This window comes from Myodes glareolus, chromosome 6 (genome assembly GCF_982192425.1).
Source record: "Myodes glareolus chromosome 6, mMyoGla1.1, whole genome shotgun sequence".
Taxonomy (NCBI): Eukaryota; Metazoa; Chordata; class Mammalia; order Rodentia; family Cricetidae; genus Myodes; species Myodes glareolus.
The window spans coordinates 117,670,642-117,684,736 of record NC_142031.1 but is presented as its reverse complement, the minus strand read 5'-3'; the positions used below and the strand labels follow the sequence as shown (position 1 = coordinate 117,684,736).

Below are 14,095 nucleotides of genomic sequence, written 5' to 3'. Positions count from 1 at the left end.
CTGAAGTGCCTGTTCACTTCTCGGAGTTTAGGCTGTCAATCAGGTCAGTTATTTTAGCCATCAGAAACACTGGCTCAGTGTTTTTTCTCTTCAACTTGAAGTACTTTTCCCCTCTGACCTTTGCTAACATTTTATTTAAGCCTCAGTTTTGACAGTTATTTTAATCTCAAAGTTACTGTTTGAAATTCTTATCTTGGTTGCTCGTGTCTGAGTTCCTGTTAGTCCACAGTAGTGATGAGCCAAGGCCCTGGAGGTACTTGGAGTTTCCCTGTGAAGCCTTTGCTCCTTAGAGCATAAAGTTGTGAAGATGCTGGAATGCTCAGAGGCACATGATATACACACATCTCTGTGCTTCTCCTCTTGTCATTCAGGTGTTCCGAATTATCAATAGTTTATACTGTAAAATAAAAATCCTAAAAGTGTTAGGACTTAGGACAGGTAAACATGGCAAATTTAAATTCAAACAGCCGGAAGTGATGGGAAACACTGATTAAGAGGAGAGTTCTTGTCTCTGCCCCCTCATTGAGAAACAGTCTTGGGTTACTCTCCCTTTGGTTATCCAGCCGACCTCATCATAAACCACTCCTGCTTAGGACCCCATGCTTTCTAGCCTGTGCTGTTTCTCAGCCTTAGTAAGGTCTCTGGAGACATCTTCTTCTCCTTCCTCCCCTCATGTGATGGTCATTCTCTATCATTATCTATTATCTACTCCTTCCTTCCTTCTTTCCTTCCTCCCTCCCTCCCTCCCTCCCTCCCTCCCTCCCTTCCTTCCTTCCTTCCTTCCTTTCTTCCTTCTTTCCTTCCTTCCTTCCTTTCTTCTTTCCTTCCTTCCTTCCTTGCTTCCCTTTTCTTTTTATTTATTCGTTGTGTTTCACTTCATACATCTCGGTCCCATTCATTTCCCATCTCTGTGTATCTGCCCTCTGTCATTGCAGCATCCGCTCCCCCCCCCCCCAATTAAATTTAAGAGAAAAAAGAAAGAAAAGAAAAAGGAAAAAATTCTTAGCGTGGAAGCTGTAGCATGACATAGGAAGTCACGCAGTAAACCCCTCTATCTATATATCTTAACTTGCAAGTGTTCGTTGCAGAGTCTGGCCCCCTTGCTCATCACTGCAAAGGGTAAACTCAGGAGAGCTCACCCTAGTGGTGAGGACAAGGGTGAGCTGGTGGGCTGACCAACGCTGCGACAACCCAGGCTTAGAACCAAGGGTGTGGGTTGGTTCCTCCTGCCAATATTCACCCCATCTGTGATCTGCTGGAGCATGTGAAGGGGTCAGTTCTGCAGACTCAAATCTAGTTTTTCTTATTTATTTTGTTTTTATTGTTTTATTACTCTCAGGGTGGATCTGGTGATACATCTGTTCAATGATAGCCTAGTGCCAGACTGAAGGGGACTGTAGATACTTGTGAAGGGACTGGAAAGCAGTGGGTTGCTTTATGAATGTGTTCAGGTGGAAACCACATGCCTTTCGAGCAACTTGTCAAGTTGGCAGGTGCGCAGAAACAGTCATCCCATCCTTACTTTACTCCAGCAGCTGCTCCCTTTTTGTTGCTTTGCTGGAATCAGTAGCTTGGGCTTGAGTGAGAGGTTGCACTGCCATCAGCTCTGCTGCTTTCACACTCTCCAGAGCCAGGGAGACTCTCATAGAGCACTTAGTTAACAAAGCCAGAATTGAAGTTTTGGGTTTTACTGGTTTTGAAGACAGTCAAGACACTATCTCACACAGTTGGTGATTGATGAGGGCTCTACCCCCCCCCCACCATTGTATGGAGGCTGTTGAATGTTTGTGTGTAAAAACACTACTTTTCTAAGGCTTTGTCTTGGATGGATTTTATGAGCTCAGCTTCCAGTACTTATGGAACTACTTGCTGTATCAAGTTAAAAAATGGAATGTTCTGTGTGTCTCTGATAAAGTTTATGGAACTTTTGTCTTATTTTATTTTTTGTTTTTTAATATTGAAGCGCAGGGTCTTATTGTGTAATTCTGGCTAGCCTAGTACCTGCTGTGTAGATAGATGAAGCTACTCTATGTGTGGTTGTGAACTGGCTTGTGACTGGTGGGAATCCAGCTCAGGCCCTTTGGAAGTGCAGCCAATGCTCCTAACCACTGAGTCATCTCTCCAGCCCCCAGTTTACAGATTCTTAATTTAGAGAATGGGTGAAAAACACATGGGAGACAAATATTTTACTACATGTTCTCTTCCTTTTAGCTCTAAAATAACAGCTTGCCCATATAGATATATTTGCTGTGTTGCACTCTGTTTAAAATCCATGCCCTTGTTAGCCCTTGAGAATACTACTACAAATTGTAACCCTTTAAGCCTTAAAATATCCAATTTAGATGCATTTAGATTTTGTTCTATCAAGTTTTGAACTGTTTGGTTAGTACTAAAATAGAAAAACATAAACGTCTTAAAAATAAAGTATGTAAAATATGCTTAAATTTTCACAAATTAAATAGCTTGGACATTTAATTTTGGGGTCCCAGTTATTTGAGTCGATATAACACATTGTCTTAAACAATAAGCTACAGAGCCTGGGGTGTCATATACTTCAGTGTGTTACACTGCATTATTAAGTAGCTCATCTTTCCATTTAGATACTTGAAGACTTGGATGAACAAATTTATATGATTACCCTAGAAGAAGAAGCACTCCAGAGAAGACTACATGGTATGTATGTTACATAGTTAGGTAAGGCAGAAAAATTAATTCAACAGAGACACACAATTGAAGAGTGGAAATATCTACCTTCTCAGAGGCTTACAAATGACAAAGGGAACTTGTGAGAATTTGAGGGAGATGGGCCAGGGCCACATGGCTGGCTTTCTGGTAGGCAGTGGCCACAACAGCTCCTTGGACATCTGCACTTAAGGTGCTGCAGGGCTGCACACTGCCTCAGTGACTCAGGCCTGCTTTTACCCTTTCTGTTGAGAGTTGAAGGTAAGAGTAGCCTTTCTTAGGCTTTCTTAGCCTTTCTTAGGAGCACTGTTAGCTCAGGTTGTTTTTTTTTTAATATTTATTTATTATGTATACAATATTCTGTCTGTGTGTATGCCTGCAGGCCAGAAGAGGGCACCAGACCCCATTACAGATGGTTGTGAGCCACCATGTGGTTGCTGGGAATTGAACTCAGGACCTTTGGAAGAGCAGGCAATGCTCTTAACCTCTGAGCCATCTCTCCAGCTCCCCTCAGGTGGTTTTTATACCAGCCTTGAGTTAGTCTTGCATCGCTGGAATTGTTCTGGCTGGCAAGCTGCCTTAAAAATGATTTTAGGGAAACTCCTTAATAATGTGTTGCTGTCACTGGTCACTGTGGGTTATTTAAGGTGAAACTAAGGGGCTGAATTGTTTATTATATAAATGATTCTAGGGCCAAGTTGATATTTGACTATAAAGAATTTCAAGCTTCTGTGGTTTATTGGTTAGCATCTGCAGAGGGGAAAAGCTAGAAGATAATAACATTTCATGATTTGCTGTTTTAAACTTTTTTTAAAAAGTATTTATTTTATACATATATGAATATATTGCCTGCATGTATGTCTGTGCACCATGTGCAAGCAGTGTCCATGTATGACAGAAGAAGGCATTGGATCCCTTGGAACTAGAGTTACAGATGATGTGAGCTGTCGTTTATTTGGGTGCTGAGAATCAAAACTGGGTCCTCTGAAGAGTAAGCAGTGCTTTTAACTACTGAGCTATCTCTCCAGTCCCAATGATTTGCTACTTTTAGGAAAGAGTAGAAGTAGGCCCTCAGTAAGGTAAGTCATTTTCATGGATTTCATTAAATATGGTATAATGTTAAATGTATTTTGTTGTAGCAGTTATTTTATATTTTAAATTATAAAGCAAAAAGTATGTTTTACCCTTGCTCTGGGAAGAATTTTAGAATAGCAAGAGTATCAGACTCTAAAAATGCACTCATGTTGCTGCTTTATGGAACTGATGGTGGCATTTTACTAATGGTACACTAGTGTGTGTGCTGAAGGTTATTGTTACAGTCAGCTTTGGGATATCTGTTCTCTTCAGTGCATTCTTATAGTGCCCTGGAGAGACTCAACACTTGGCTAGTGGTAAGAAGGACTTGTTTTACCTTGAATGTAGCATGATGTGTAGTGGCATGGAGTTCCTATGTCCCTTGAAATATATTAGTGTAACTGAAACATGGAATGTCTGACTGTGGCTTCTCGACTGTTCTCCGACACTTGACAATGCTGTTGTAAAGCTGTTGAGTGGTTTTGTTCTTTTTCATAAGCCATTAATGAAATAGCAAAGCTGTTCTTGTTTATAGTTTCAGTATCCTGAGGAAGCCATCCTGTCTTCAGCCTGTTCCCTTTCTCTTCCTGATTTTGCATAAGATGTGAAGATGAATTAAGACCATCTCAAGATGATAGGCTAGTTGATTGATAGAAAATAAATAAATAAACATTAAAAATGAATAATACTTTAGTGCCCAATTAGTCATAATAATACAATTAGTATGGTACTGACACAGATATAGACATAGGCCTGTGGAACAAAATCCAAGACCCAAACATGACTTCAGGCAGTTGATATTTGACAAATATGTAAAAAAGATAAGCTGGAGAAAAGAAAGCATCTTCAATAAATGGTGCCTGGAAAACTGGGTGTCCACCTGTAAGAAGACCTATATCAGTCACTTTGCATAAAAACTAACTCCAAATGGAGTGAAGGACTGAAGGTGAAACATGGAACACTGAAACTGCTAGAAGAAAACATAGGCAGTGCCTGCATGATGTAGGAAAGGACTTCCTGAATAGGACTCCATTCGCTGAATAATTGAGACTAATAATTAATAAGTGGGACTTCATAAAGCTAAAAAGCTGTTGCACACCTAAAGAAACAATCAACTGGGCGAAGAGGAAGCACATAGAGTGGGAAAGAAACTTTGCCAGCTACATATCTGACAAAGATATATATATATATATATAAACCTCAAAAAAATAGAGCCAAAAAAAATGAACTACCCATTCAAAAAAAAAATGGGCCTGGAACATGAACAGAGAATTCTCAAAAGAAGAAAAAATAGATTAAGAAATACTCAAAAATGTTCATAGTCCCTGGCAATTAGGGAAATGGAAATCAAAACTGAGATTTTATCTTACCCCAGTCAGAATGGCAAAGATCAACAAAATAGTTGACAACAAATGCTGGATGCAGCATGGTGGAAAGGGAGCCCTCATTCACTGTTGGTGAGGTTGCAAACTGGGGCGATCATTATGGAAATCAAAATACTAAAGTTAAAAATACATTTATCATGTGTCTTAGTTATGGTTTCTACTGCTGTGAAGAGACACCATGACATGGTATTTCTTATAAAGGAAAACATTTAATTGAGGTAGTGACTTACAGTTTCAGAGGTCTAGTTCATTACCACCGTGGTGGGGAGCATGGTGGCTGAGAGTATGGTGGTATATAGGCAGACAGAATTCTACATCTTGATCCCAAGGCAATAGGAAGTGAACTGAGACACCGGACATAGCTTGAACATATATGAGACCTCAAAACCTACATCTACAATGTCACACTTCCTCCAACAAGGCCATACCTACTTCAACAAAGCCATACTTCCAAATAGTGCCAGTTACATTCAAATTATCATATCATATGACCCAGCTCTTCTACTCACTCATTGACATATGCCTAAAGAACTTGACCTCTGACTCCACAGATACTTTTTTTCAGCTATGTTCATTGCTGTGCTGTTTACAATAGCTGGATGATTAACTTTTCTCAGATATTTCTCATTACCTCAGCTGCTGACCTTGTTTCCTGTTTCTTGCTCCACACTTGTCTCTGCCTATATCCTCTCTGTGCAGCCTCTTCTTTTGGCCCTGTGGCTGTCTTCGCTGTGGCTGTCTTAGGTCCACCTTGCTCAGATGCTGGTATTTGTCTTTACTCACTGACCCAGGGACTTAGCTGCTACTATTCTGTCCTCCCCTCCAAGGTGGCTCATTTTCATCTGCATGGAGACATATCTACATTTTAAAGAAAACCACAGGAGGGGAGGGAGTGGGAACTGGATTTGGCATGTAAAATGAGAAAGGATAGTTTTTTTAAAAAAATAAAATAAAATAAAATAAAAAACTAAAAAATAAAAAACTAAAAAAACCTGTTTTTACATTATCCATACAAAAGTTCATCTATAGGAAGACAGGACCAGCCTTGAAAAGCCCAGAGTAGGGAGGACAGAGATCATGTGTGATATCAGCCCTTCCCCAGTCTTGTGTTTGGCCACCTGAGGAAATACTATGCATGTTTAATGTCCTGGTCTGGGACACAGACCATATCCTTTTGAGTTCCACCTCCACCTGGCCTAACAGACTGCCATTTGACAGGTCTGTGGTGCTCCTAGAAACGATAGAAACTAGAAACATAGTCTGCTATGACTGACATAGCATATGACTTAGCTTGCAGGCTGGATGCTGATGTGTCAATGGGGCTACCAGAAACTGGAAAAGGAGGAGTGGGAAAAAGAAGAGGTGATGCTCAGAGGTACAGAGTCTTAGAGGAGCAAGTATTAAGAGTTCGTTTACTATATAAAGACCACAGTTGATAATGAGGACAAGTGCTGACAAAGATATAGGGACAGAGGAACACTTCTTCATTACTGGGGGAATACAAACTGCTGCAACCACTATAAATAAGTGTGAATGTTTCTCAAAAAGATGGGAGTATATCTGTCACATGATCCAGCTGTACCATCCTTGAACACATATCCAAAGGGCTATATATCCTACTATGGAGATACTTACTCATCAATGTTCACAATTGCTCTATTAATAATAGTCAGGAACAAGAAACTGCCTGGATGTCCATCAACTGATAAATGGCTAATAAAAATGTAATACATTTACACAATGGAATGCTATGTAGTTGTTAAGAAAAATGAAATTGTGACATTCACAGACAAACAGTTGGATCTGGAAACAGTCATTCTGAGTGAGGTAACCCAGACTCATAAAGACAAATGCCATATTTTCTCTCACTTATGGTTGTTGAAGATTCCAAGCTATCATTCACAAATAAGAGAAAACATGTGATACATACATACTTATATATAAAAAGTTTAAATGGAGCTATCCTGTAATGGGCAACAGTTCTCTTACTAAATACCACAGGCTAACAAAAAACCCAGTGCCAGGTTGGATTATTTCTTTGTGAGTGTGGGCTGGTGAAGAAGTCCCAAAACCCCCCCTAAACACTACAGTGTGTTGCCAATGCTGTTAGTTACCCTCTTGAACTTGACAGTAGGCCCAATTGCTGAAGAAATTGCAAACATCCAGAAATCGAGCTGGTTCAGACCTGGAAGTTTCATCCCTACTGTCTTGCTCTCATTGTCCAGGAAGGTGCTAAGCAAGCTGCTGATAAGAAAAGTAATCAGCCGGAGAGATGGCTCAGGGGGTAGAGCGCCTGTCGGCTCTGCCCGAGGACCCGAGAACGACCCACAATCTTCCACCGTCCACTGTAGATCCGCATGGAGTAGTAGGGGGAAAAAAAAGGGAATCATCGATCTTGCCCAGCTGTGAGCCCTGGGAGCTACAGTTACAGTTACTCTGACAAGACATGTGATTGTGACACGAAAGTGACTTTCCTTCTGTGTCCTAGGTCTTGATCTCAAAGCTCCTCTAGCAGGACTTGCCATATTTTTCATAAGCACAGCAAGTATCAGCCATACACCCTCAGGTCCACCTATACTGCATACTGCTTCCCCCACCTTTATTTCTCTACAGCCCTTTCAGTCTCTGGTATGCCTGACAGAGTATCTTAGGGCAGGAAGCTTTGTAAGTGTTTGTCTCTTCTGTGCAAGGGACAGGCCTGGTGTGAGATGTGTGTGTGTGTGTGTGTGTGTGTGTGTGTGTGTGTGTGTAGGAGATATCTATAAATGTCTCTATCTCTATATCCCATGGATGTTCCTTGCATCATTGAGTAGATAAAAAGCAAAACAAAACAAAACCAAAAAAACAAGGCAGAGCTTTAAGTGGGCAGGTAGGGGAAGTGAAATTCAGTGAGAGGACAGAAAATAAAATTCCAGTGAACAGATTTAGGAGGGTGATACTGGGCCCCAGTAAATGGCTGAGCTTGGGTGGAAATGAAATGATTTTCCTGCTTTTGTGCCTAAAAAATCTGAACAATCAAAACTGTTTGCTTCCAGGACTCCCGTAGAGGAGTCTGACAGAAAGTCCATTACAGTAATCGGATAGAAATCTTTTATAATTTTTTTCCCAGTGTTAAGAGGATACATATATCATTAACATACTTAAATGTTTAAGTAATGCAGCAGCATTAATTGAAATAATTAGCTTTTGTGTGTATATAGCCCATGGGTGTACTGGGTAACTTTAGAAGTTTCATAATGAATAGAAATTATATTTGTTGTTTGAGTTCAAAACCTTCACAGTTCTTTTAAGGTAATTTATTTTAAAATATTATACTTTGAACTATAATTTAATTCTGTTAGGTACCATTTTCATCTCCATGATAAAAAATTTGTCTATAATTTTTGGTAACAGTTTCTTGCTTGATTCTAATTTTTTTTTCAGTACTGGAGATCGAATACTGGGCCTTCCTTCTACATGCTAGGCAATCACTCTACCATGGGGCTGTCTCCAGCCTCTTGATTCTAATCTTTTTATAAAAGCCTTTTTCATCAAAACTTACATTAACTCTTTATTCTTAGATCTCAGAAGAGGTAGCAACTTTTTCCAGGTTTTGATACCTCTGGACACAGAGAAAATGAAGGGAATGAAAATTACAAGACATACCTGTGCAACCTCTCGCTGAGCCTTGGTACCCTCTCAGCCAGTCTCAGAGTCATTGTCAGTGTTTGACTGCTATTTAGAAGCTGAGTTTCAGAATTTTGTGAGGACACTGACTTGGGATACATCTCTGGCTGCTTTTCCATGTAGCCTTCTGTAAGGCCTTTCCCTGTGTCACTGGCAGGACCACCAGGCAGTTGGGCTGCTGGTTTTCTGACATCATTCATATGGCAAATACGAAAGTTTTCTTGGCTTTGTCCTAGGGAAATCTTCTAGGTTCTAGCAGTGATCATTTGAAAAATTGTGTGTGGTGGGAGTGAGGTGTTTTCCCTGCTGTTGTGGCCACAGAATCTGAACTGTCAGAACCATTCCACACACTAAGAATACTTGATTCATATGGAATATCATGTATGTATGTATGTATGTATGTGTATATATATATATATATATACAATCACTGAATAAAGAATACCTTCTTTGAATAGGGATTATATATATATATATACACACACACACACACACCATATGCAGAGTACTATAGTAGACTATATATATATATTACTGTATCTGTTTGCCTCTGCATACACATAAACACATACACACATATGTCATTGTAGGGAAGAAAATATCTTGGCTTCAGCTCTGGGCTTTTATGTAAAGTATTTGGGCACAGTCAGACAGCCTAGACCTGATATGTATCTCTGAAAAGCATATGTATACATAGATGAAACAGTGATAGATGCCATAATTTATTTGGCTTCTTGGGCCCTTTAGTCACTTTCATGACATTAAAATGTAGTCCAAACAAATTATTTGATGCAAGATGAAATGAGTGACTGTGGGAAATATAAACTAAAATGCCAGTAAGGAGGGCAGCTTTGGGAAACAAATGGGAAGCTTGTGGAGCCTGTGTCATAGCCTATGGAATTTATAAGAGAAGTTGTATTATAAAATTCACATTTTAAAAAATGGGATGAGGATTCAGTATGTGTCAGCTTCCTCCCAACCGCAGTCTATGTGAATGACAGTGTTACTAATGGTAGCATCAAATATGAAAGGTAAAGGGTTACTCTTGACATCTTGTCTAGATCAATATCTACTGTGCTTGTAACTGAAATAGAAAAGGACCAAACCATTATTTTGATTGCACCTAATATTCTATAATACTCCTAAAAGCTGTTTGTTTTTAATATTTTTGCCCTTGATTATAGTTACTTATAGTGAAAGTATGTTTGCATGTCCACAGTTGTATTGGGTATCAGAAGTCTTTTAACACCAGGTTCATAGTCATAGTCAGGTGATGTTAGAAGCCAATAGAAATTGCAATGTTAATAAATATGAGTGTTGCAAATAGAGTGGGCACAGAAATGGATCTTGTCTGTGTGTGCCTGTTTTCTCTACAGATAGCCTCAGTGTTAGTACACAAAAACAGATTCACTGGACACTCGGACATGAGGCTTCAGCTTCCAGGTGCCTCACTAATTGGGTTTGTGGAGCATGGTGTGGTGTCTCTGGGGACAGTCTTTTTTCTCTGTGAAGTATTAGGAACCTTGGGTTTGAATAGTCACTTTTCTGACCAAGTTACTTGAAATAATATCAGAACTTGAGAAATCTCCCATTCTTGGAGATGGAATTGTTGGTCAAATTTAAAGTAGTACACAATTAAAATTTTATAGTTACTTGGATCAGATTTTCTGATCTACCCCTTTTTGTTTGTATGCTAAATTAAAAAATAAATATAATCTATTTATGGTGGAGATTGCTACTTCCACACAATATTCAAGGAGACTAAGTTTAGTACCCTGAATTATTTAAAGTACAGAATTGTTTGTGGAAATAGTTTTATTTCATCAAGCTATTTGAATTATGTACATGCCTAAGTTAAAATGCTTACTTCCTTTAAAATACACTGTGTTTTAAAATAAATAATATCTTGAACATCTGAAGCTATCTTATATATTGAGACTGTTTTGTGCATTGGAAAAAGTAAAAGGGCAGCTCAGTTACTGGAGAAATGCTGAAGTTTGAGAAATTTTGTTATCTTGGGAGCAAAATATTTTCAGTACCACACCAATTCTTCAGCTTAAGAATAAAGCTGGGAAGAATGCCTTCAGCTATTAGTTTTCCTGAATCCAAAGACATGGGTGGGGCAGGATCAAAAATACTCATTTGATCAAAGTTATTGGCTCTGAAGGTATTCTTACCTGTGTAAGGAAGATGAAAGGTGTTGTTTTTATTGCATGCTAGTAACAGTGTAATTTTGAACTAATTGGTGTTGAACTGCCAATCACCTGGGGGGAATGCAAATAGATACTCTTACAATTTCCTTTGAGGTAGTGAAATCTTATGTCGGGGCTGGAAGAAAAACAGAATAATACCGTGAAATTGACCTTAAATGAGCTCCTTTGTGGTTTTCTTGGAGAATCCCTTTTTATTTTTCAGGACTTGTCCAAACAGGTTTTTGTCTACAATTTGACTTATTGACTAGACAATGCTGACACTGAACATTTTAGGTTTGTTTTGAAATAGAATAATGATAATATGGATTTTAGGATATTTTCATGTTTGATGCAGCTTAAATTTACATAGTAGTCGAGTGTTTATAGTATGTCATAAGTCCATATACTAGCCATTGTTGGCTTTTGATCATTTATAATGTAGGATTCTCTCCCACATTTTTGCTTGATTATTAATATATTACCATGTAATGAAGGAAGAGAATGTCCTGGAAAACTGTTATTTCAGGTGACTTATCTGAGAAGAGTAGGAATGTGTTCTTTATTTTTATATGAAAGATAGTACTTACCAATTAACTCTTGTGTGTCTGGAGTTGGACCACCTAAAATAATAGCACATTTTGGAAATGTGACTTCAGGGGGTTGGAGAGATGACTCACTGGTTTCTCTACCAGAGGATCAGGATTTAATTCTCAGCATCCACACAATAGCTTAAAACCATCCACAACTCCAGTTACAGGGAGTCTGACACCCTGTTTTGGCCTCTGATGGCGTTGCATGCATGTGGTGCATACACATACATTTGGGGGCAGAGAACACACATGCACACAGAATGAAATTTTAAAAAATGTCATTTCATCTATTTTTCTTTGAGGAAGCATGCATTCAGTATTATAGACATTTGTATTGAGCTATGTAGACATATCACAAGGTAGCCTACCAGTCTCTTCACTTAATTTCAAATTGACACCACACCAGAAATACTGTCCTGGTAACCATTCTCTTTCCAAGTTCAGGATATTCATCAATTATTCCCCAAGCCTCAAACTAATTACTGGAAGTAAAATATCACTGTTATATATATTTGCACTTTTATTTAAAGATACTTGACAGTCTTACAGTGCTGTGCTGTCCTCTGCAAGTCCCCTTTCCTTTGGAGATGCCCACTAACTTTGTAACCTAATTGCTTCCTTTTTGCTTTGGTTGCCAGAACCCAAAAACTAAATTTGTAGTCAAGTTGTATTAGGTTTGGGTCATAATGCCTGAGTATCTCTGTGCTATATTTAACCCTACTTTTGTAAAAGTGTAAGTTGGATATTAATGAATAAAATAATGAAGCCAAGGCACTCTGGAGACAGCATGGAACTTGAGACGACATGTGGCATTGGCTCTCTGTCTCCAGAGATGGGAAGAAATGAGAGAGGGACAGCAGGAGGACTGAGGGTCTTAGAAAAGAAGGCCTTTGAATCTCCATAGTGAGACGTATGTGGCCCAGCTCTCCTTTGCTTGAGAATGGTCACTGTTTGCCCTACTACTCAGGTTAGCCTCCTCTTTCTGAGTCAGTTCTTTTGGCTGCTTGCCCTTTAGTCCCCAAGACCAAGAGCTAGTGACCTCCAGCTTTTTGAAGGACCACCTGACCTTTAAAGGAAACAGCAGTGAAGACAGAAAACAGAAGCAAGGCACTTGTTCAGGGCCAGTGAAGAAGAGGATCACCTGACAGGTGAAACCTACTGTTGTTTAATTTGAGAGTCAAGACAGAATTTGTACCTAACCTCCAAAAGTTTCAAGATGGGCCAGGGAAGTGTATTAGAAAACAAAACTACCAAGAGCTTAAAAAATAAAAGCAACTAAAAAATATTTATTGAGGTAAACAGAATAATGCTTATCCAAAAGATGTCCAATCCTAAGCCCTAGAACTTGTGAATATGTTACTTTGCAGGTTTGATCAGAGTAAAGGTCTTGATATTATACAGGCATACAGCGTACCAGGTGGACTCAGTGCAAAAATTAAAGGAGGATGGCCAAAGAGTAAAGACAATGGAAGCACAAGTGTAGTAGAAAAGCTCTTGTGAATCATAGATCAGAATATAGGAGAAGTAAATCATTAATGAAATAATAAATATGGACTACAGGTAAGGTACTAAGCAAGCAAATATCTAGATGGAGAGAAAATAACAAGTGAGAAAAGATGGTAATGTAAATAGCAGGAAAATTCATCAAGCTGAGACTTGAATGCAGATTCAAAGCCAGAGAGGGTTGTAGGAGAGATGGGTACATGGTCATGTATACCTCTGTTATGTCAGTGCTCTATGCTTCTGGCCCTGAACAGGGATTTAAAAGATATTTATCCTATAAGAATTTGACTTCCAGAAACGATGTGAAAAATTGCTTACAAAAGAGAGTTCAACAGAGAAGTTGAACTGGTGCCTAACTAGAATCTTCGCTCTAGTGTATATGGTTCTGAAAGGTACTCTCTGTGTTACTAGAGGAGAAGGGTGACCACTAACCCAACTATAAATTCTGCAATCTATGACACTGACCTACCTGTGTAATTTGTTGGTGCAATAGTGATACAAACATTGTGGGAGGAACCAACCACTCTCTGATTGGATTTAAGGCCCATTGTAGGAGGTGCATCCCATGCATGACCACTGCTGAGGTAGCCAAGAACCTGAGACTAGGTAGGCCATGGGCCTAGGGGAAAACCAAATACTATGTCCTGCTAAAGGAACATAGCAATCAAATGACTTCTATACATAACGTTCTGCTCTACCCATACATCAGTGTCTTGCTCAGCCACCATCAAAAGTTAGGTGGGTACCATGGCCTACCACCACAGACACCCACAACCAAATAATGTGCAGAGTGAGGGATTTTGAAACACTCAATTCTAAATGGGCTATCTTCATCAAACCCCTCCTCCTCTCAGGGCTCAGGAAACTATGGAGAAGAGGTGGTGGGAAGATTGCAAGAGCCAGAGGGGATGGATGACTCCAAGGAAACTGTCTTCCTGACCCAACAGGACTGATGCATGTATGAACCTACGGAGACTGTAGCAGTGTGTACAGGACCTGCACA

The 14,095-nt window shown here is 39.4% G+C and overlaps 1 protein-coding gene across 6 annotated transcripts in view; it reads left to right on the top strand.

Annotated features, from left to right (window-relative positions):
- Positions 1 to 14,095, top strand: part of Lmbr1 (limb development membrane protein 1) — a 141,123-nt gene that overhangs the window by 80,484 nt on the left and 46,544 nt on the right. For all 6 annotated transcript variants that reach the window (XM_085691103.2, XM_048440175.3, XM_048440173.3 and 3 more), the window contains one exon: positions 2,601 to 2,673. In XM_085691103.2, the coding sequence (XP_085547229.1) occupies positions 2,601 to 2,673 (73 nt within the window). The remainder of the gene's footprint in view (positions 1 to 2,600; positions 2,674 to 14,095) is intronic.